We start from the raw sequence: 19,862 nt of genomic DNA, 5'->3' as shown, positions 1-19,862 counted from the left end.
TCGAGCCCATCTTTGCATGAAATGTTCCCTTGGTATCTCTAATTTTCTTGAAGAGATCTCTAGTCTTTGCCATTCTATTGTTTTCCTCTATTTCTTTGCATTGATCGATGAGGAAGGCTTTCTTATCTCTCCTTGCTATTCTTTGGAACTCTGCATTCAAATGGTATATCTTTTCTTTTCTCCTTTGCCTTTTGCCTCTCGTCTTTTCACAGCTATTTGTAAGGCCTCCTCAGGCAGCCATTTTGCTTTTTTTGCATTTCTTTTTCTTGGGGATGGTCTTGCTTCCTGTCTCCTGTACAATGTCACGAACCTCCATCCATAGTTCATCAGGCACTCTATCAGATCTAGTCCCTTAAATCTATTTCTCACTTCCACTGTATAATCATAAGGGATTTGATTTAAGTCATACCTAAATGGTCTAGTGGTTTTCCCTGCTTTCTTCAATTTCAATTTCAATTTGGCAATAAGGAGTTCATGATCTGAGCCACAGTCCACTCCCAGTCTTGTTTTTGCTGACTGTATAGAGCTTCTCCATCTTTGGCTGCAAAGAATATAATCAATCTGATTTCAGTGTTGACCATCTGGTGATGTCCATGTGTAGAGTCTTCTCTTGTGTTGTTGGAAGAGGGTGTTTGCTATGACCAGTGAATTCTCTTGGCACAACTCTATTAGCTTTTGCCCTGCTTCATTCTGTACTCCAAGGCCACATTTGCCTGGTACTCCAGGTGTTTCTGGACTTCCTACTTTTGCATTCCAATCCTCTATAATGAAAAGGACATCTTTTTTGGGTGTTAGTTCTAGAAGGTCTTGTAGGTCTTCATAGAACCGTTCAACTCAGCTTCTTCAGTGTTACTGGTTGGGGCATAGACTTGGATTACCATGATATTGAAAGGTTTGCCTTGGAAATGAACAGAGATTATTCTTCATTTTTGAGATTGCATCCAAGTACTGCTTTTCGGACTCTTTTGATGACCATGATGGCTACTCCATTTCTTCTAAGGGATTCCTGCTCACAATAGTAGATATAATGGTCATCTGAGTTAAATTCACCCATTCCAGTCCATCTTAGTTCGCTGATTCCTAGAATGTCAACATTCACGCTTGCCATCTCCTGTTTGACCACTTCCAATTTGCCTTGATTCATGGACCTAACATTCCAGGTTCCTATGCAATATTGCTCTTTACAGCATCAAACCTTGCTTCTATCACCAGTCCCATCCATTACTGGGTGTTTTTTTTTTTTTTGCTTTGGCTCCATCCCTTCATTCTTTCTGGCGTTATTTCTCCACTGATCTCCAGTAGCATACTGGGCACCTACTGACCTGGGGAGTTCATCTTTCAGTGTCCTATCTTTTTGCCTTTTCATACTGTTCATGGGGTTCTTGAGGCAAGAATACTGCATGGTTTGCCATTCCCTTCTCCAGTGGACCACAGTCTGTCAGACCTCTCCACCATGACCCGTCTGTCTTGGGTGGCCCCACACGGCATAGCTTATTTTCACTGAGTTAGACAAGGCTGTGGTCCATGTGATCAGATTGGCTAGTTGTTTGTGATTGTGGTTTCAGTTTGTCTGCCCTCTGATGCCCTCTCTCAGCGCCTACCGTCTTATGTATTTACTATTTAAAAAAAATAGTGCTAGGCAGGAGGCCTCCTGGTCCCCTTAAGTGTTTCTCCTAATTCTTGTGCTCTTTTCTGGCTTAAGGTGTAGCCCAGAGTGTTGGGAGTGAGGTGACTAAGTGCTGAGGCCTTGATGAGCCCAGGGACCTACTGTGAGCCTCATGCAGTGCCCACAGGGGCGTGTACATCTGGGTGTTGGGAAGAAATGATACTGGATCTGTCTGCATGTGAGTTAGAGACAGGGATGGAACACGGGAGGAAACCGGCTCATGGGAGGAAACCGGCTCAGGCAGCATGGCGGTTGGCACGGGGGAGGAAATGGCTGCAGTTGAACAGGCCATTCACGGGGCAGGCTGGAGGGCGGGAATGTGTGCGGGCATCTTGATGCAGTGGGCTGAGCCCTGGGTCCTGCCTGCACTTGCTCTGTGGCCCTGTGGCTTCTGTCTCCAGTTGTGGAAGGGGTGAGATGGGGCTGCAGTGATAGCTGATGGCTTTGGCTCTGAAGTTGGGGACTTTGAGGTTCCTTGAAACAGCTGTGAGCCTCAGATTGGGGCATTTTGCAGGGAGTGATCAGAGTCCACTTGCTGGAGGCTGAAAAGCTGGCCCAGAAGGACAGCTTCCTGGGAATCCGAGGCAAGTCAGACCCCTACGCCAAGGTGAACATCGGCCTGCAGCACTTCCGGAGCAGGACCATCTATAAGAACCTGTCCCCCACCTGGAATGAGGTGTTTGAGGTGAGGGGCTCCTTAGTGGCTCCCAGGTGCTCTCCAGAGCTCCACTCTGGGCAGTACTGGCCCAAACAAGATGGGGTTCTGCCTTCATGGTCTTCACATACCCATGGGGTAGCACTGTGCCAGAGGCATGGCGTTGGGGACAGGCAGACCTACTTCTCAGATCCACTAGGCTTCTGGAGGTGGCCGCTCCCAGTGGAGTAGTTTATTGACTGATTCCTCCCTCTTTTCCTGACCAGAGGCAGCTTCATTGGAAGTTTCCAATTCACAGAACCTCAGGGGCAGTCCTGCCCCCTCTCAGAACCAGATGCCAGTAGCCTTAAGTTCTCCCTTAAGTTCAACCACAGTCCCTATTGTGGGTAGGGCAGGCCCACAGCCAGGTTGAGGGTCACAGCTTGGAAGCTGCAAGCCCCTGGCAGAAAACAGAGCAGCCACCCATCCGAGCCCCAACCCTGCCACGGTCTTACACAAGCTGCCTTTGGATCTCTGCATCCCACAGGAGAGGGCATCACTCCCTTCTTCCAGTAAGGTTCTCCCGGAACCAAGAAAGGCAGGAACCTACCCAGGGCTCCGAGCTTCCAGGAGGCAGGGCTGGAACTTGGCTCCCCTGGGGTCATGCTTGATGTCTGTTTCATCAGCTATTGGGGCCTGCAGGTCAAGTCACCTCTCTTTCCTCCCAGTTCATAGTGTATGAAGTCCCTGGGCAGGACCTGGAAGTGGACCTGTATGATGAGGATCCTGACAAGGACGACTTCTTGGGCAGGTGAGGAGGGCCAAGCTGGGCCTGGGGGTGCAGGGCTCTAGCCCTTGGGGTCATAGGTACTCCCAACTCCCACCACACTCTGACATGGTAACTGTGCCAGGCAGCCAGTACTGCCATTCCATACCGCTGCCATGGACCTCCTCCCCAGATGTCCCCTGGGTGTCTAGCCCTGAGTCCTAGCCCTCTGGAGGCATGGAGGGGGTCCTGAGGTTTGTGCACCATGGGCTCTGCTTTCTGTGCTCTTCATAATGTACCCAGAGTACCATCTGGAGCAGTGGGCAGGGCTAAGGCTGGCATGCATAGCCTGGCCCCAGCACCCAAGAAACATGTGCTCACTCTGTGGTGGAACAGAGCCTCTGTGCTCTGAGGATTGAAAGGGCTAGGGTGGGGCCATCAAAACCCCAAAATTACACTGGTCCAGCCATCCCAATTTCAGGAATCTCCTATAAAAAGCATTAGACCTCAATTATTTATTGCAGAACTATCTATGGTGGCAAAACAAAAAACCTGGAAGCATGACCAGACTCAGAGGACACTGGTTGAATATTTGAATAAATTTATCATTGCTAAACTACAGAATACCCTACAGCTTTTAAAAATGATGAGTAGGATCTATGTATGTTGACCATGAGGATATTCAGTATGGCTAAGGAAGTGGGGGAAGCAGTCGACATTTTTCTAGGGAGGATGTGTGTGTGTTCACATGTGCTGGTGTGGAAGCGACACCACTACTCATCTCAGAGGCTGAGATTAGGAGGCAGCAGAACAGTTTTACCCAGATCTTCATACTCCTAAGTTGTTTAGCTTGTTTCCATGTACATGTGATTTTAAAATGTAGAAACAAAATGGGACAGGCACAACCTAACAGGCTAAGAAATAGCTTACCACCAGATGTGACTTACCATTTTAAATTTTCATCTTAAAGGAGTTGTGACTTTTGTAACGTTACAGATTAGAAGTGCATCTGTGGTTCATGTTTTATGTAACTGATTTCAAGTGTGTTTTGAGGTCCAGCACATTTCTAACAGTTAACATGGAATTACATCCCAGCTGGGCTTTGTCAGGGTAGGTGGGAGGCACACGGTGAATGTGTTACCTTCTTTCACACACATGCCAACGATACTTAGCCCCTGGAGGGCATCTGAGGCAGTTTTGGAAGTGGAAGGGCCTGTTGGGTTGTTACAGTGACTGTGGGAGGTGGTGCCACTGGCATTTAGAGAACACAGGACAGAGAAGCTAAATCCCTGCAATGCATGGGCAGTTTTGCACAATGAAGACTCATCCCAGCCAAAATGCCAGTAGCACCCTCACTGAGCATCCAGAGCCAGTGTGTCCAGCAGCGTTAGCTTATTCCCCTCCGGGGGTCAGAGCTGCTCGCCTGCTTGGGCAGCATGCCCAATGGGAGCAGCCCTAGTGGCTAGACAGTTCTTCCTTAGCTTGAGCTCAAAGTGGTCTTCCATTCATTCTTGGGATGAATAAGGTCCTGTCTTGAGGTCCACTCAGATACTTGAAAACGTTTCAGAGTGGGCCTCCGTGCCTGCTGCTGCCCCTGGGCTGAACTGACCTTCACTCCCTGTGTATTCCAGCCTGCAGATCTGCCTCGGGGATGTCATGACCAACAGAGTGGTGGATGAGGTAGAGTTGGCACCTGCAACCCCTCCTTGTGGACAGCATTGCTTCCACCCCAAACTGTAGTACTGGCCTTCCATAACCACCTCTCCTAGCCCAGAGCCCACCCTGTCTGCTCTGGTTCACCTCTTCCCTGAAGCCCCTATCAGGGCCCTATGGAGTCTCACTGGCCCTGTCCCCAAGCTCCCCTCCCCATCCCCCTGCAGTGGTTTGCGCTGAACAATACAACGAGCGGGCGGCTGCACCTGCGGCTGGAATGGCTTTCACTGATCACAGAGCCGGACGCTGTGACTGAGGTGACTGCAGGGTGTCAGGCTTCTGGGCGGAAAGGTGGAGGCGGGCACTTATGAGTGGTGTGTGGGGAGGAGGGAGAAGGAGGGAGCTGAAGCCGCAGATCTTGCTCAGGGTCCTCCGGCCAGCCCCACCTTCTGGAGAGCGTGTCCCTCAGCCCTCATCTCCACACAGGGTGGATGGGATCCTTAAGAGGTCTGTTAGTGCCTGTCAGCCCAGTTCATAGGAAGTCCGCCAGTTCTGACTTGAGTCTGTCATGCTGCAGTTGTATTTTCAACAAAGAGCTAGGTTGTGAGGGAAGGGATGGCCAGTCTGGAGCCATGAAGAGGGCTCTCCTAAACTGGCCTGTCCCCTGCTTGTAGTGAGGGTCTGTGTCTGCTCGTAGGACCATGGGAGCTTTTCCACTGCCATCCTCGTGGTCTTCTTGGAGAGCGCCTGCAACCTGCCGGTGAGTGGTGACATGGCTAGAGCGTCGCACACACCCGGCCTTGTGCCCGTCACTCTCAAATGTCCACATGTTGCTCATTCACCCTATTCTTCTCGTGTTGCAGAGAAGCCCTTTTGAGTACCTAAATGGTGAATATCAAGCCAAAAAGCTGTCCAGATTTGCCAGGGTAAGTGTGTGTGTGAAAGGAAGTGACAGCTCCTTTCCCCGAGTAAACACAGCTTCCAGTCTGCTGTGTACACAGCCTGGGGATGATGACTCAGTGGGGATCACTGAGTCTGCAGTGAGCTGAGCACTGGGCTCCTCCCACATCTGTTACGCCTGAGTCCCATGGTGGCTATGTGTTCATTTTTATTGCCATTTAAAAATAGGACCCAGGAAGCTAAGTGCCTGGGTCACACAGCTCAGGGGAAGCCAGAGCTCAGCTCCACCCTGTCTGTCTCCACAGCTCTAGGGAACAAGCACCTGTGTCCAGCCATGCCTCCTGTCTTTAACCTGGAAGCTCCCCACAGGGTCAGCCCAGCCCAGGTGCTGGCACAGTGATGACAGCCCAGGCCCCTGGGAGCACCAAGGAGGCCTTCTCTCAAAGGGAGGCAGCTTGGGTGGCCTCAGGTCCCATCGATGCTCCTGAGGGTTGAGGGGCAGGGTCTCAAGTTGGCACTGTGGGTGCTATCTCTATTTTGCGGATTTGTCCCCTCACAGAATAAAGTGAGCAGAGACCCTTCTTCCTACGTCAGGCTCTCTGTAGGCAAGAAGACACACCTGAGCAAGGTAAGATAGCTTGGTGTGCAGCCAAAGACTAAGGAAATGGGGGCCCCAACACTTTAGGGAGAGAAGCAAAAGTGAAGGTAATTAGCTTACACTGAAGTAGGTGCCAGAGCACATTATAGGTGCTTTATATCACTGTGTCTTGAAAATAACCTCACGAAAGAGTTCTATAGTTCAAGAATCTGGGGACCAGAGATCAGTGATTCCAAGAACTAGAAAGCAGAACCAGCGTTCCAGCTGAGGCATGGCTCTCAGCCTACGACATTTCCATCACCCCAGCAGCAGAAGTCCCCTTGCCTTTCCATCACCACCTCCCTGGGGAAGTGAGTTCTAGTGCTGGTGGGATTTCAGCCCCTGTGAGAGTTCCTGGCACACTCTCCTCACCTCTGAGTCTGGCTGCCCTGCCCTGTTGCCTCCCACGAGCTGCAGCATGTGTGGGTCTATCCCTGGGTGGACAGAGTGAGAGCAGAGGGCACTGGTACCCTGCTCCACCCAACCTAACCCTTCAGCGCTCCCTTTCTCTCCTGCCCCTAGACCTGTCCCTGCAGCAAGGACCCTGTGTGGAGCCAGGTGTTCTCCTTCTTCGTGCACAATGTGGCTGCTGAACAGCTGCATCTGAAGGTTTGCATGAAGTTGGGCTCTTGGAACAGAGCTCAGAGGTGTCTAAGCCGCAAGGGGTGGGGGCTTGAGCAGGTTCCCCAGGGAGTCAGGAGAGGATACTGAGGGCCCATATTTCATGAGCAGGTGCCCAAGGTCATTGGGAAGGAGGCTGTGGAAGGACAAACCCTTAAGTCCCATGGCACTCCCTGCCAGAGTCTCCAGTTTTTAAATATTAATAGCACCTAGTGTGGCCTGGGTTGAAATCTACTCAGGACATTAATGATGATGTACTTGGTCCCATCATACAGCAGCACAGCTCATCAGTCCCTAAAGCCCTGAAGGCCCCAGGCAGCGACAAACTTGCCTCATACAGGTCATGGTTGCCTCTCCCCTGAGTCACTCTCTTGCCCTGACTGAAGGCAGGGACCAAGCCAGGTCTCATTTCCAGTCTTCAGAACAGAACCAGAGGCCAAGAGAAGCACAGAACATAGTTATCGAAGTAAACTCAGTCTTGGCTGGAGCCGAGTAGTGCTGGCGAGGGTGGGGCTTGGTTATCATCTTGTTTTGTGACTGGCCCATTGCCCAGGTGCTTGATGACGACCAAGAGTGTGCTCTAGGAGTGCTGGAGTTCCCCCTGTGCCAGATTCTCCCCCATGCAGACCTTACTCTGGAGCAGCGCTTCCAGCTGGACCACTCAGGCCTGGACAGCCTCATCTCCATGAGGCTGGTGCTTCGGGTAAATCTCTCCCCTTTCCCCCAGGGTGGGCAAGGGGTGGTGTGCCCCAGCACTAAGTATCTGCCCTGTGTTGCGAAGAAGTTCAGAGATGGATTCATATTTTTTAATATCAACTTCAGGATATTGTCAGCCATTTTCTCTTCAAATATTGCCTCTCCCAATCTTTTAATCCCTCCATCTACATTTCCTTCGATTACATTGGACCTTATCATCTCCATGGCTTAACATGACCTGACCTTCATATTTTCTCTCTATCTCTTGGTGCTACCTTCTAATCGCCTCAGACCTGTTTTCCATACCACTAAATCTTTCTTTGGCTATGCCTAATCTGCCATTAAACCTATTCATGGTTTTTATTTCAAAGGCTATTTTTTCATTTTTCACTTTATGTTTTCCAAATCTACAATATGTTTTCTTTGTTGTATTTTATTTTCATTTCTAGTCCATCTTTAATCATTTGAAAATACTTAAAATGTATGTCTGCTAATCCTGTTATCTGAAGATCTTGGGAGTTAAATTTTGATGTCTGTTGTGTCTGTTGGTGCTTTTTCACGGTGACTCATTTCTACACTTGGTAACTGCGGTTGCAGACATGTGTTCAGTGTTACCTTTGTGACTTGAAGTGAGGTTGTTCGCTTCCGAGGAAGTTCTGCTTTGGCTGCAGCCAGGCACCTCAGGAACATTATAAACCTGAGTCCATTTTTATATTAATTTTCAAACTTTGGGTTTCGTGACTCCACAGGTTGTATAAATATGAATCCAAAATTCATAGGAGACAAACCTATACAGTACCATATTCTCAGGAAATACTTTTATTTCCCACTAGCCATAGTCCAGGCTGAGATATATTTCTTGTCATCAGTCTTTGCTGGTGAGTGAAATGTTTATCCTAGACTACTTTTTCACTAAACATATCCCACCTTCCTAGGTCCTACAATGACCCAAGGCCTCATCTCCAAACCCCTTGGATTCTAAGGTTGATAAATAACCCTGGGAAAGTTAACCTTTTTTCAGTTTTCTTTTTTTTACCTTTTTTTTTTTTTTTTAAACCTAGGGATTTCCCTTACTTTCTTGTGAATTTGGCTATGCATTTAGAAATATGTTTGTTTCGTTTTATTGAGCATTTCTAACAAGAGGTTTTACAGAATATTTTGATCACCATATTGCTGGAAATGGAAATTCCTGGGAAGAGTCTTAATGATTGATGGGAAAAGGAGAAGGAGAAACAATGGCTGAGGTTTGAAACTTCGGGAGCACATGATTGTATCTGGATAGAAAACACTGGATAGAAAGCAATGGTGAATAAGGTGGTGGTTAGAAATTATCACATCCAGAAGGCAGCTGGTGATATACAGGAAGGCTAAGGTAAATGGGTCAGGTCTCCAGCAACCAGAACTAGTATAGAGAAAAGGGAGTCACAACTGAGTCTTCATGACAGTTACTGAGGCAGCAAGAAAGGCATTGAGAAGGTTTGGTCAGAGGGAGCCAGAGGCAGAGAGGTTAAGAAGATAGGTCTGGGAGTAAAAATCCATTGGATTGGGCAGTCAGGAAGGAACGGAGTTTTGAGGAAACTGTTCCTTCCAGAAGAGAAGGAACCATTTCCCAGGGGTGAAGGTGAGAGCAGACGGGGAGAAAGTGCAAGTGGTGTGCCAGTCCATAAGCAACCCTGTCATCTGCTTACAGTTCCTGCACTTGGAAGAACGGGAGCTGGGAAGTCCATACACAGGACCTGAAGCCCTAAAGAAAGGCCCTCTGTTCATTAAGAAGGTCACCGCCAACCAAGACCCTAGAGCCCCACCCCAGGGAGAGGGCCTTACAGATCCAGACCCTGCTTCTGAGATCAAGCAAGCCGCCAAGAACACCACTTCTGCCACCATCACTGCCACCAAGCCCATGCTTGAAGAGACGGGCCCAGAGCCCAAAGGCAAGGACAGTGCACCCATGGGGAAGAAGAGTCTGGCCACTATCTACCTGGCTGTGCCAGGCCCCCACTCTCCGGGGCCCATCAAGTCACCCAGACCCATGAAATGCCCTGCCTCCCCATTCGCATGGCCACCCAAAGGGCTGGCTCCCAGCATGTCCTCGCTCAACTCCCTGGCCTCTTCCTGCTTTGACCTGACAGATATCAGCCTCAACATTGAGTATGCACCTCTCTGCTTAATATTTTCTAAAATGACCTGCATGAAAAATACCTCCCTGGATGGAAAAGTAGATATGAACTTACTTTTCTATGCAAGTCCTGGTTTTTCATAAAATGGTTTCATAAGGGGGCATGGTGGGATAGAAAGAACACAGCATGTGGGGAGAGAAAGCACGTGTGGATGTGCCCAAAACTCTGGTGGGGCTCTAGCAATATACCAACTATAAAACAGTGCTGGGCTTTTGTTGGTAAGGTTCCTTACAGCAAAAACATACCTTGGATCCTAAAGAGTTATTTATACTGAGATGATATGGAAAGCCAAGAATGTGGAATTACATAATCAATGGCTGCTATTTATTAAGTGTTGACTCTGGGCTTAGCAACTGGATCTTCACAGTAACCCTAAAAGACAGAACTTACTATTATAAAGGTTGAGTAACTTGCCCAAGGTTCCACAAGAAATCATAGTATAAAGGGAGATGTTGCTAGAGAGTTCTTCCTATGGTACCATGCTCTCCCTACAGTGAAGTAGGATAATTATACATGAATGCGGGATAGGAAGTAATTCCAACTAAAAGGAACCTTACTGAGAACTAATCTGTTAACTGACATGCTTCTTGGGGGTGGGGGGAGAGGCCAGCACCCGTAATGGCAAGAGAAATGACAAGCCCTTTCTTTACAGAGGCGGGGAGCTTGGGCATCGGGGGCTGGGTGAGATTCAGCTCACGGTGCGCTATGTGTGTCTGCGGCGCTGCCTCAGCGTGCTCATCAACGGCTGCAGGTAAAGAGGCGCTAGGACCAGGAGAGATCCCTTGGGAGCATCAGGTGACCAGAAATCAGTGGGGGCACTTGGAGCAATGGCAGGGGCAGGCAGCCCCAAGGTAGACACTTGGAAGGAATGAGGTTCGAATGCTCTAACAGGATCCTCGATGGAGCTGACAGGCTCCAGAATCAAGGGTGTTGCTCAGACACATCTGCTGCAAAGCTGTCTGGGGTGCCCTGGAGCCAGGACATTTTCTCAAGCATCTTCAACTTCCTTTACATGGAAAAGTACTTGGCTCTACCCCAAACTTCATAAAAACACATGTTTTTAAAACCACGCATCTGATGTTTTGTCCTCCAAATTCTGCAGACTTTTGATTTTTTTGGTCTAGATTACAAGGCATTTTTATCCCCAAGGCTATCTAAAGCTGTATGGCTAGTACTGCTTTCTCCAAATGAGTACTTTCAGTATTTCAAAATGAGGGGCCTTTTTCTTTAATGTGTTTGAAACCAAATCAGAAACCTGACGCCCTGTACCAGCAGTGGAGCTGATCCCTACGTCCGAGTCTACTTGTTGCCAGAAAGGAGGTGGGCAAGTCGTAAGAAGACCTCAGTGAAGCGGAAGACCCTGGAGCCCCGGTTTGATGAGACGTAAGTGGCCCAGGTGGCCTGCTTAGAGTGTCTCAGCCACGTGAGTATTTGCTGAGTACCTCCTGTGTGCCTGGCAACTGCCAGATGCTGGGAAGGGCTGGGGTTGAACAGGACACCAACACAGTCATGAAGCTTCTACATTTTGTGGGAGAAAAGGACTGCCAGAGAAGTTTAGCAAAAGTTACCCATTTTTCTTGCCTGTGTAGACCAAAGTGTTCCTGATTATGAAATGTTCCACACTCTTTCTCTTTAAATGAATCCCCTTTGGCAGCAAAAAGATTTGAATCTAGTCAGATGTTTGTTTTCAAACATAAATAAACATACCTTGAACCTAAGGACCTAAAATTTCCTCCAAAGTTCCAAGCTCTTTGGCCTGTCTTCACTCCTGTAACAAGCATAGGTGGAACAGATACCCTCCCCCAGTGTGTCCACCCATGTCCTTGGGGACAAAATTAGTAGACAGAGTCTAATCACATTTTTTGCTTTTGATGAGTCTGTGGTGGTAAGTCTTATCTTTAATATTCTTATTCTTGATTTCAAGTTGATCACAAGGTACTTGCTTGTTTTTGCTGTGGGATCCTAAGAGAAGACATTGCTAGCCAGCCTAGGATGAATTACCTAATGATGTTTGTTTCCGCTTATCTTGATCAATAACTACTCATTTTAAAAAGAGTTGTACTGAGTTCTTTTATGGGTCATGTCTAAAGACTAATATGTTCCTTCAAAAGCTATATTTTTAGTTAATTGATATCAAGAAAGAATGTGGGGAGAGAGAATTAATTCGTTCAATATTTATTGAACACTTTCTATTAATATTAGGCACCATCCTATATTCTGCAGTCACACAAGTGAAACATATTGCCTTCAAAGGGAGCTCTGACATAAAAGGATGTCAAAATTGCTATGTGGGAACACAGGAGGTTGACTTTTGTGACAAACCTAATCTGTTAGTAATTCTCTCTCAAAATTTTAACAGCAAGATATGCCTGGATTATCTACAAGGCAGACTTGGCAACCTTGATCTTAAATGTAAACCTAGAAGTAAAGAGTTCAGAGGTCTCTTGTTGAGTACATGATTGACACCATATACATTATAATTAAAATGTTGAAAGTTTAAAAAAAAAGAATGTTAAAAGCAGCAATGGAAAAAACCAAGGGAACTCTCTTAAGACCATCAGCAGAAACTTTGCAGGCCAGAATGGAGTGGCACAAAATATTCAAAGTGCTGAAAGAAAAATGTTGCTAACAAAGAATTCTCTACTGGGGAAACTTATCATTCAGAATTGAAGGAGGCTGCTTTAGTACCCTACTTTCATCAAAGGATAGATCATCTGATAAATTCAATAAGGAAACATTAGCTGTATATGACTTGCTAGACCAGATGAACTGGTCTAATACATAGAAGAGTCCATCCAGAAGCAGCAGAATACACAGTCTCAAGTGCACACAGAACATTCTCCAGGATACATTATATACTAGGCTGCCACAAACAAGTGTTAAATTTAAGAAGACTAAAATCATGTTAAGAAATCAAGACAAATAAGATATGTTCAAAGAAAATGGAAATTTAACATAACATAATTTATGGGATGTAGCAAAAACAGTTCTAAAAGGAAACTTCATAACAGTAAATGCATATATCATAAACAAGAAAAATCTCAAACCACCTAACCTTACATCTCAAGGAACAAGAAGAAGAATAAACAAAGTCTGAAGTTAACACAAGAAAGGAAATAAACTTCAGAGTGGAAATAGAGACTAAAAAAACAGTAGAAAAAAAAAATCAATGAAACTTAGAGCTTTGAAAAGAAAATCAAAATTGATAAATCTTTAGCTAGACTCACCAAGGGAAAAAAAAAGAGGACAAAAAAGAGGAAACAGAAGCTGTAAAATTGATACCACAGAAATACAAAGGATCATAAGAGACTATGAATAGTTATATATCAAACAAATTAGATAACCTAGAAGGAAAAGATAAATTCCTAGAAAGAAAACTTACCAAGAGTGAATAATGAAGAAACAGAAAATGTAAACAGACTGATTACTAGGAAGAAGTTTAAATCAGTAATCAAAAATCACCCAACAAACAGGTCCAGGGACCACACAGCTTCACTAGTGAACTCTACCAAATATTCGAAGAATTAATACTATTCCTTCCCAAACTCTTCCAAAATATAGATGAGGAAACACTTGCAGACCCACTTTACAAGACCAGTACTCTCACCAGGTTTATTCAACACAGTACTGGAAAGTCTAGCCATAGCAATCAGACAAGAAGAAAAAAAAAAAAGAAAACCGTCACTGTTTGAAGATGACATGGTGCTTTATAAAGAAAATCCTAAAGATGCCACCAGAAATCTATTATAATGAATTCAGTAAAACTGCAGGATACAAACCTAATAAACAGAAATCCACTGCATTTCTATACACTAACAACAAAGTATCAGAGAAATTAAGAAAACCATTTACAACTGCACCAAAAAGAATAAAATATCTAGGAGTAAATCTAATCAAGGAGGTAAGAGACCCTGTACTCTGAAAACTAAGACACTGATGGAAGAAATCAAAGACAACACAAACAAATGGAAAGATACATTATGCTTATGAATTGGAAGAATAATGTTAAAATGTCCATACTATACAAAGCAATCTATAGATTCAATGCAATCAAACTTCTAATGGCATTTTTCACAGAAATAGAAAATCCTAAAATTTGCATAGAACCACAAAAGAGTCAAAGCAATTTTGAGAAAGGTGAGCAAAGCTGGAGGCATCATACTCCCTGATGTCTCCAGGCATCAAACTATATTACAAAGTTATAATAATCAAAACAGTATGGTACTGGCATAAAGAGACATCAATGGTACAGAATAGAGAGCCCAGAAATAAACCCACACATATATGGCCAATTAACTTATGACAAAGGAGACAAGAATGTATAATAGGGGAAGCACAGTCTCTTCAACAAGTAGTGTTGGGAAAACTGGACAGCCACATGCAAATGAATAAAATTCAACCACTATCCTACACTGTACACAAAAATTAACTCAAATGGACTACAGACTTGAATGTAAGAGCTGAAACTATGAAACTCTTAGAAGAAAACTTAGGTGAGTTAAACTCACTGACATCAGTCTTGGTGATGATTTTTTGGATTAGACACCAAAACCAAAGGCAACTAAAGCAAAACTAAACAAGTGAGGCAACTTGAGACCACATTAAAATGCTTCTACACAGCAAAGGAAACCAACAAAATAAAAAGACAACCTACCAAATCGGAAAAAATCTTGTAGATCATATATGGTAAGCAGTTAATATCCAAAATCTATATTAAAACTCACAGAACTCTACAGCAAAAAAAAATCTGATTAAAAAATGAGCCAAGGCTCTGAATAGACATTTTTCTGAAGAAGAAATATGGATGGTTAGTAGGTACATGAAAAGATACTCAACATCATTAGTCATTAGGGAAATGCAAATCAAAACCACAATGAGATATCACCTCATATCTGTGAAAATGGTTATTATAAAAAATAACAAGTGTTGGTAAGGATATGGAGAAAAGGGAACCCTTGGGCACTGTTGGTGGGAATGTAAATTGGGGCAGCTATGGAAAACAGTATGGAGGGTCCTCAAAAAAAATAAAAAAAATAGTACTACCATACTTCCAGGCAATTCTACTTCTGTGTATTTATTAAAACAACGGTAATTCAAAATGATATATGCACACCTGTATTCACTGTGGCATTACTTACAATAGCCAAGACATGGAAACAACCTGCTACTGCTAAGTCACTTCAGTCGTGTCCGACTCTGTGTGACCTCATAGACGGCAGCCCACCAGGCTTCCCTGTCCCTGGGATTCTCCAGGCAAGAACACTGGAGTGGGTTGCCATTTCCTTCTCCAATGCATGAAAGTGAAAAGTGAAAGTGAAGTCGCTCAGTCATGTCTGACTCTTCACGACTCCATAAAAAAAGAAGTCTTGCCATTTTCAACATGGATAGACCTTGAGGGCATTCTACTAAGTTAAATAAGTTAGAAAAAGATAATTACTTATGATCTCACTTATATGTGGAACCTAAAAATACCAAAAAACCAACCAAACAAAAAAACCCAAGCTCACAGATATAGAGATTGGTGGTTGCCAGAGGTGGGGATTAGGGTGTGTGTGAAATAGGTGACAGGGGTCAATAGGTACTAATTTCCAGCTATTAAGTGAGTAATTCATGGGGATATAATGTATAGCATGGTGACTATAGTTAATAATACTGTATTACATATTTGAAAGTAGCAAGGAGAATGGATCTTAAAAGTTCTCATCACAAGAAAAAAAATTTTTTGTAACTATATGTAGTGATAGATGTTACTTAGACTGATCATTTTATAACATACAAATCACATCATTATTAGACACATAAAACTAATAATGCTATGTCATTTATATCTCAATTTAAAAAATTAAGATATTATAGGATTATATTAAATCATGCATGTCAAACTTCTGAAAAGTGTAAAGCACTATTGAATTTAAAGAATCTTCACTTAATTTAAAAAAATTTAAAGATTTTTTTTTTTTTAAATCCTGAAGGAGTCCAGAGGCCTCTTGTGAGTATGTGACAAAGCTTGTATACTAAGATTCCTCTGCCTTACTCCACAGGCACAAGTGGGAAAAGGACACTTTTTTCCATGCAATTTCAGCAAAACTAATTATTCAGCATCCTAGCCCTTAGTTGGTCAGAAAAAACAAAAAGGGATTGAGGTGGTACTATGAGCAGGCAGAGTTCAGAGAGAGAAGGGACAGCTGAACAGAGTGACAACCAGAGTAGAGTCAGAGAAAGAAAGAAGCAACCCCAAAGCACAGTAGTCCAAAGAAGTTCTCAAGAGGGGTAAATGGCCTCTTGACACTTCCAGGTTTTGTAACAGGTCAGTGATTATCTATGATAATGATGCAGCAAGTAATTGCTGTAACCTAATACTGCTCTAGATTCTTTATAGTATCTAGAACAGTAGACAGTCTGTATCTTCTGTTTTAAAGGTAGGAAAATGGATGAAACACTAGAGATTTTCAATGAAAATAATTAAAATATATAAATCTCATTTCTGACTTTCTGCTCCTTACAGATTTGAATTTTTTGTTTCCATGGATGAAGTACAGAAGAGGTCACTAGATGTCGCAGTGAAAAACAGTAGACCACTTGGTTCACACAGAAGGAAGGAACTGGGAAAGGTAAGTACAAAAGGGGATCTTGGTACTCTTTCCCTCCTGGTGGCTACCTGGAGTTCACAGGTGGAACACATCCTTGCTGAAATTTTGATGCGATCATCAGTTTGTTATCAGAACTGACTTTAAGGAAGATACAGCCTCACTGGGAGGTTTTTTGTTTTGTGCCTTTTAAAAAATACTCTTAAAACTAAAGTATATAAGTTAATAAACCCTATTTTAAGAAACTCAAGAACATCCAAGTTCATCACTACAAAAGTATTTGAACCTCTACTATGATATTAAGTATTGTTTTCACAAGTACAGCATTGTGTGAAGCTTGGATCTTCTCATTATGTCAAGACTTTTGTGGTGAATGTTATTTTAACTTAAAGTTAGAAGCAAAGGAAATATAATCCTCAGGAAGGAGAGAGAAAAAAGAATGGTATTTGTATACTCTGTAGTTGTTGTATTTTAAACATTATCTTATGCTCATTCTTTAAAGCCCACTCTGTGAAGTAGGTGATGATATTCCCATTTTTATTGTTGAGAAAACTATAGTGTCTTGCTTAAAATTCTGGATCAGTTTGTAAGTAAAGGCAAGCTGTTTTCTCTAAAACATTCGTTAAGTAAATTCCTGAGGTACAACTGCAAATAGCAGTTCACCTTTTCCTAGGACACTGAGGTTGGTGTCAGTACTGTCCTTCTGGAGAGGTTCTATATATTGAAAGTCAAAGGAAAAAGAACTATTGCTCAAAACTCAAGGAGGCCTTTTTTAGGATCAGTTTCATTTATCCCAATATGTTTCCATTTAATGCAGTTTTGAGGACAAGAACTGATAATTTGTGCTTGTTTAGGTACTGATTGACTTATCAAAAGAAGATCTGATTAAGGGCTTCTCACAGTGGTGAGTGGTTTCATTTTATCACATTAAATCTGCTACTCAATTTATTTCAGGTGGTTGCCTATATTCTCTTTTCAAAGTTCTTCCCTCTTCAATATCTTATCAAGGAGGGGGACATTATCACTTTTACTTAAGGCTTTAATGCTTACAGACTTCACTTATCTAAAGAACCGCTGTAAGCTCTAGTCTTAACCCTGGCTGGTCAACTTACAGAGATGAGTTCTGCTGGTCCCATAGGCCCAAGTAGGACAGACTAGGCCACTTGTCCTGATATTGCTACACCACACTCGCCAATACTAACACAAGTCCAAATCCAACTGTCTTACAGGTATGAGCTGACTCCAGATGGACAGCCTAGAAGTTGATGATGAACAACAACATCTTTATTTTTTAAATATGTACATATGTATATTTTATAATTTAAATCACAATAGCAATTTGAAAATACACATATGTGTGGGTGTATATATATACACATACATATGTGTATATATACACATACACACATTCTTGTGTGCAGTATAACTGCATGACTGGATAGTATTATGCAGCGGTAAACACATGTAAAAGCAAGAACTACTCTTTCTTGGTTGGGTTTAATTGTTTAAATCCAAAAAGAAGTGGGGTATTTGTGCCTAACAAATGATCAGAACCTCAGTGGTGAATTTTCACTGACTTAGGACGTGCATGAATGTCTACACCAAGTGTCCTGTCTTAGACACAGAAGATGAGGGAGGTCCGTTTGTGGAGCAGCTGTCAGTACTCCTGGGCAGGGACTGACGCAGGGAGGAAGGTTTTTTTATGGGACTAAAAAGTGACCCACCCAAAAGTTCTGAGAGCTAACTCTACCTAAGCTCTACTGGCTGCCACCTTTGGTACTTCTCTGGAGGTTTGCTCCTGTATCTACTGTGAAACTAAAACATACTTTCCTGATGACAACCATGTTAGTGATATACCTATATACCTTGAGTTAAGTACTTCAGTGTGGGATAGCCTGGAATCAAACTCCAGCATGTGGCATTATTTCTATTAAGAAAATGCAAACAGAGTTTCAAGCCCAGGCCTGTCTGCACTCCCATAGCAGAGCACTGGAGACTGGAGTGCCAGCGAGAACAGGGGCTTTCTGTATCTCTCTTAGATTGGTTTGGGAATTCTGTTCCACTTTTCTGAGGGCTGATTCACCTACACAACATTAAAAACCAAGTATGTAAACTGTATATTTAAACAAGTGCCTCTTTTGCATTTCAGACTTTATAAGACCAAATACTCTTGCCATGTCTCGTGTTCCTAGAGCTGCTGTCGAGTCTCCTTGTCACCTGTCCGCTCAGGCAGCACCCCTGCCCTTGCTCCCTCTCCCACCACCGCTCTCACTGCCGCTTTTCTAAAGAATGGTAACGTCTTAAAGTTTCTGTCAGGTTACTCTCACTTATAAATGATCTCTTTCCTGTTTTCTACAAAATTCAAGCCCACTCCTTGTATTTTAGACTGAAAACAATCAGGTCTCCAGTTTTTGGCTGCCTTATTCATGTGCAGATGCTCTGTTCCAGAACTATCCAAATATATCCTGCCTACTAATCCTACTCACCTCTTAGAGGCCTGTGTCAAACCTAGCTCCTCCATTGAGCCAGTGCACACTGAAAGGACCTCTCCCCCAACCTACAGCATCTACTATCAACATTCTACATTTTTCATTTTAAAAATTCCCTGCCTTTAATTTTAAAAAATGTTTATTAAATATCTACTAAAGTCATATGCTAAGAAACTATCTGTATTGTGTTTGGTATTTGATGCTTCTGTTTACTTTCTAATTAACCTCAAGTTACTTGAATTTTTACCCCCATCATCCAAGACTAAGTACAAGACTTAGTACATCCATGCTAAGTACATGGCAGATGTGTAATAAAATTTGTTTTTGCTGTTTTGAGTGACAAGTTCTCATTATAAAATAGGACAATTGATGCCTGTCCTATCTACCTCACAGCAGCATTGTAATGTTCACTAAACAGACAAGTTCCTTGAAACGATAAAGTACCAGAGGAATAAATGGAATGTATCATATATCATTTCCTGAATATTAGCAACCCTAAAACAACTACTTGAGCAAAATGGCAGACAACGCAGACAAGTGAAAACCTATCCTTCCTCTAGTCCAAACACACAGAAAACCTAATTAAACCATAAATTTTAAGCATGATTTTAAACATGAATGACTAAAAAGTAACACAGGTTAAGTTCCAATGATAGTTCAAAGAGAAAATCTAAAGTAGCATATAGGAACTGAAGAGGGTGTTTTGAAGAGAACCAGAATTTTAGCACACCGGATAAAAGGTAAAGCTACTATGTAAGGGATGTGGAGCCTGGAAAGTTTTGTCCTCACAAAACACCTTGGCTGAGAATGAGGACAAGGAACTGGTTGTCAGCAATGGGTGGAAATAATCAACTACTCTCTCCTATCGGGAACATGGAGTCTGAAGTTACACACAACTGATTTAGTTTGGAAACCTCGAAACTAATGTGAAGATGGGTTTAGAACCTGGAACCATGTCAAGCCCTGACTGGGGCAACCACAAAATTGCCCCTAGGGTTGTGATTCCCATCTAGGACACACGTGGAACCACCACAGC

At 43.5% G+C, this 19,862-nt stretch overlaps 1 protein-coding gene across 1 annotated transcript in view; it reads left to right on the top strand.

Annotated features, from left to right (window-relative positions):
• Nucleotides 1-17,603, top strand: part of ESYT3 (extended synaptotagmin-like protein 3) — a 54,174-nt gene extending 36,571 nt beyond the window's left edge. The window contains exons 9-23 of the mRNA XM_010858219.1: nucleotides 2,181-2,351; nucleotides 3,029-3,111; nucleotides 4,698-4,746; nucleotides 4,947-5,036; nucleotides 5,417-5,479; nucleotides 5,583-5,645; nucleotides 6,179-6,247; nucleotides 6,779-6,865; nucleotides 7,431-7,580; nucleotides 9,264-9,721; nucleotides 10,403-10,501; nucleotides 11,002-11,133; nucleotides 16,256-16,361; nucleotides 17,192-17,241; nucleotides 17,567-17,603. Of these exons, the coding sequence (XP_010856521.1) occupies nucleotides 2,181-2,351; nucleotides 3,029-3,111; nucleotides 4,698-4,746; nucleotides 4,947-5,036; nucleotides 5,417-5,479; nucleotides 5,583-5,645; nucleotides 6,179-6,247; nucleotides 6,779-6,865; nucleotides 7,431-7,580; nucleotides 9,264-9,721; nucleotides 10,403-10,501; nucleotides 11,002-11,133; nucleotides 16,256-16,361; nucleotides 17,192-17,241; nucleotides 17,567-17,603 (1,707 nt within the window). The remainder of the gene's footprint in view (nucleotides 1-2,180; nucleotides 2,352-3,028; nucleotides 3,112-4,697; nucleotides 4,747-4,946; nucleotides 5,037-5,416; nucleotides 5,480-5,582; nucleotides 5,646-6,178; nucleotides 6,248-6,778; nucleotides 6,866-7,430; nucleotides 7,581-9,263; nucleotides 9,722-10,402; nucleotides 10,502-11,001; nucleotides 11,134-16,255; nucleotides 16,362-17,191; nucleotides 17,242-17,566) is intronic.
• Nucleotides 17,604-19,862: the final 2,259 nt, after the last annotated feature.

This window comes from Bison bison, unplaced genomic scaffold (genome assembly GCF_000754665.1).
Source record: "Bison bison bison isolate TAMUID 2011002044 unplaced genomic scaffold, Bison_UMD1.0 scf7180017864384, whole genome shotgun sequence".
Classification (NCBI taxonomy): Eukaryota; Metazoa; Chordata; class Mammalia; order Artiodactyla; family Bovidae; genus Bison; species Bison bison.
This window is presented reverse-complemented; position numbering and strand designations above follow the sequence as displayed.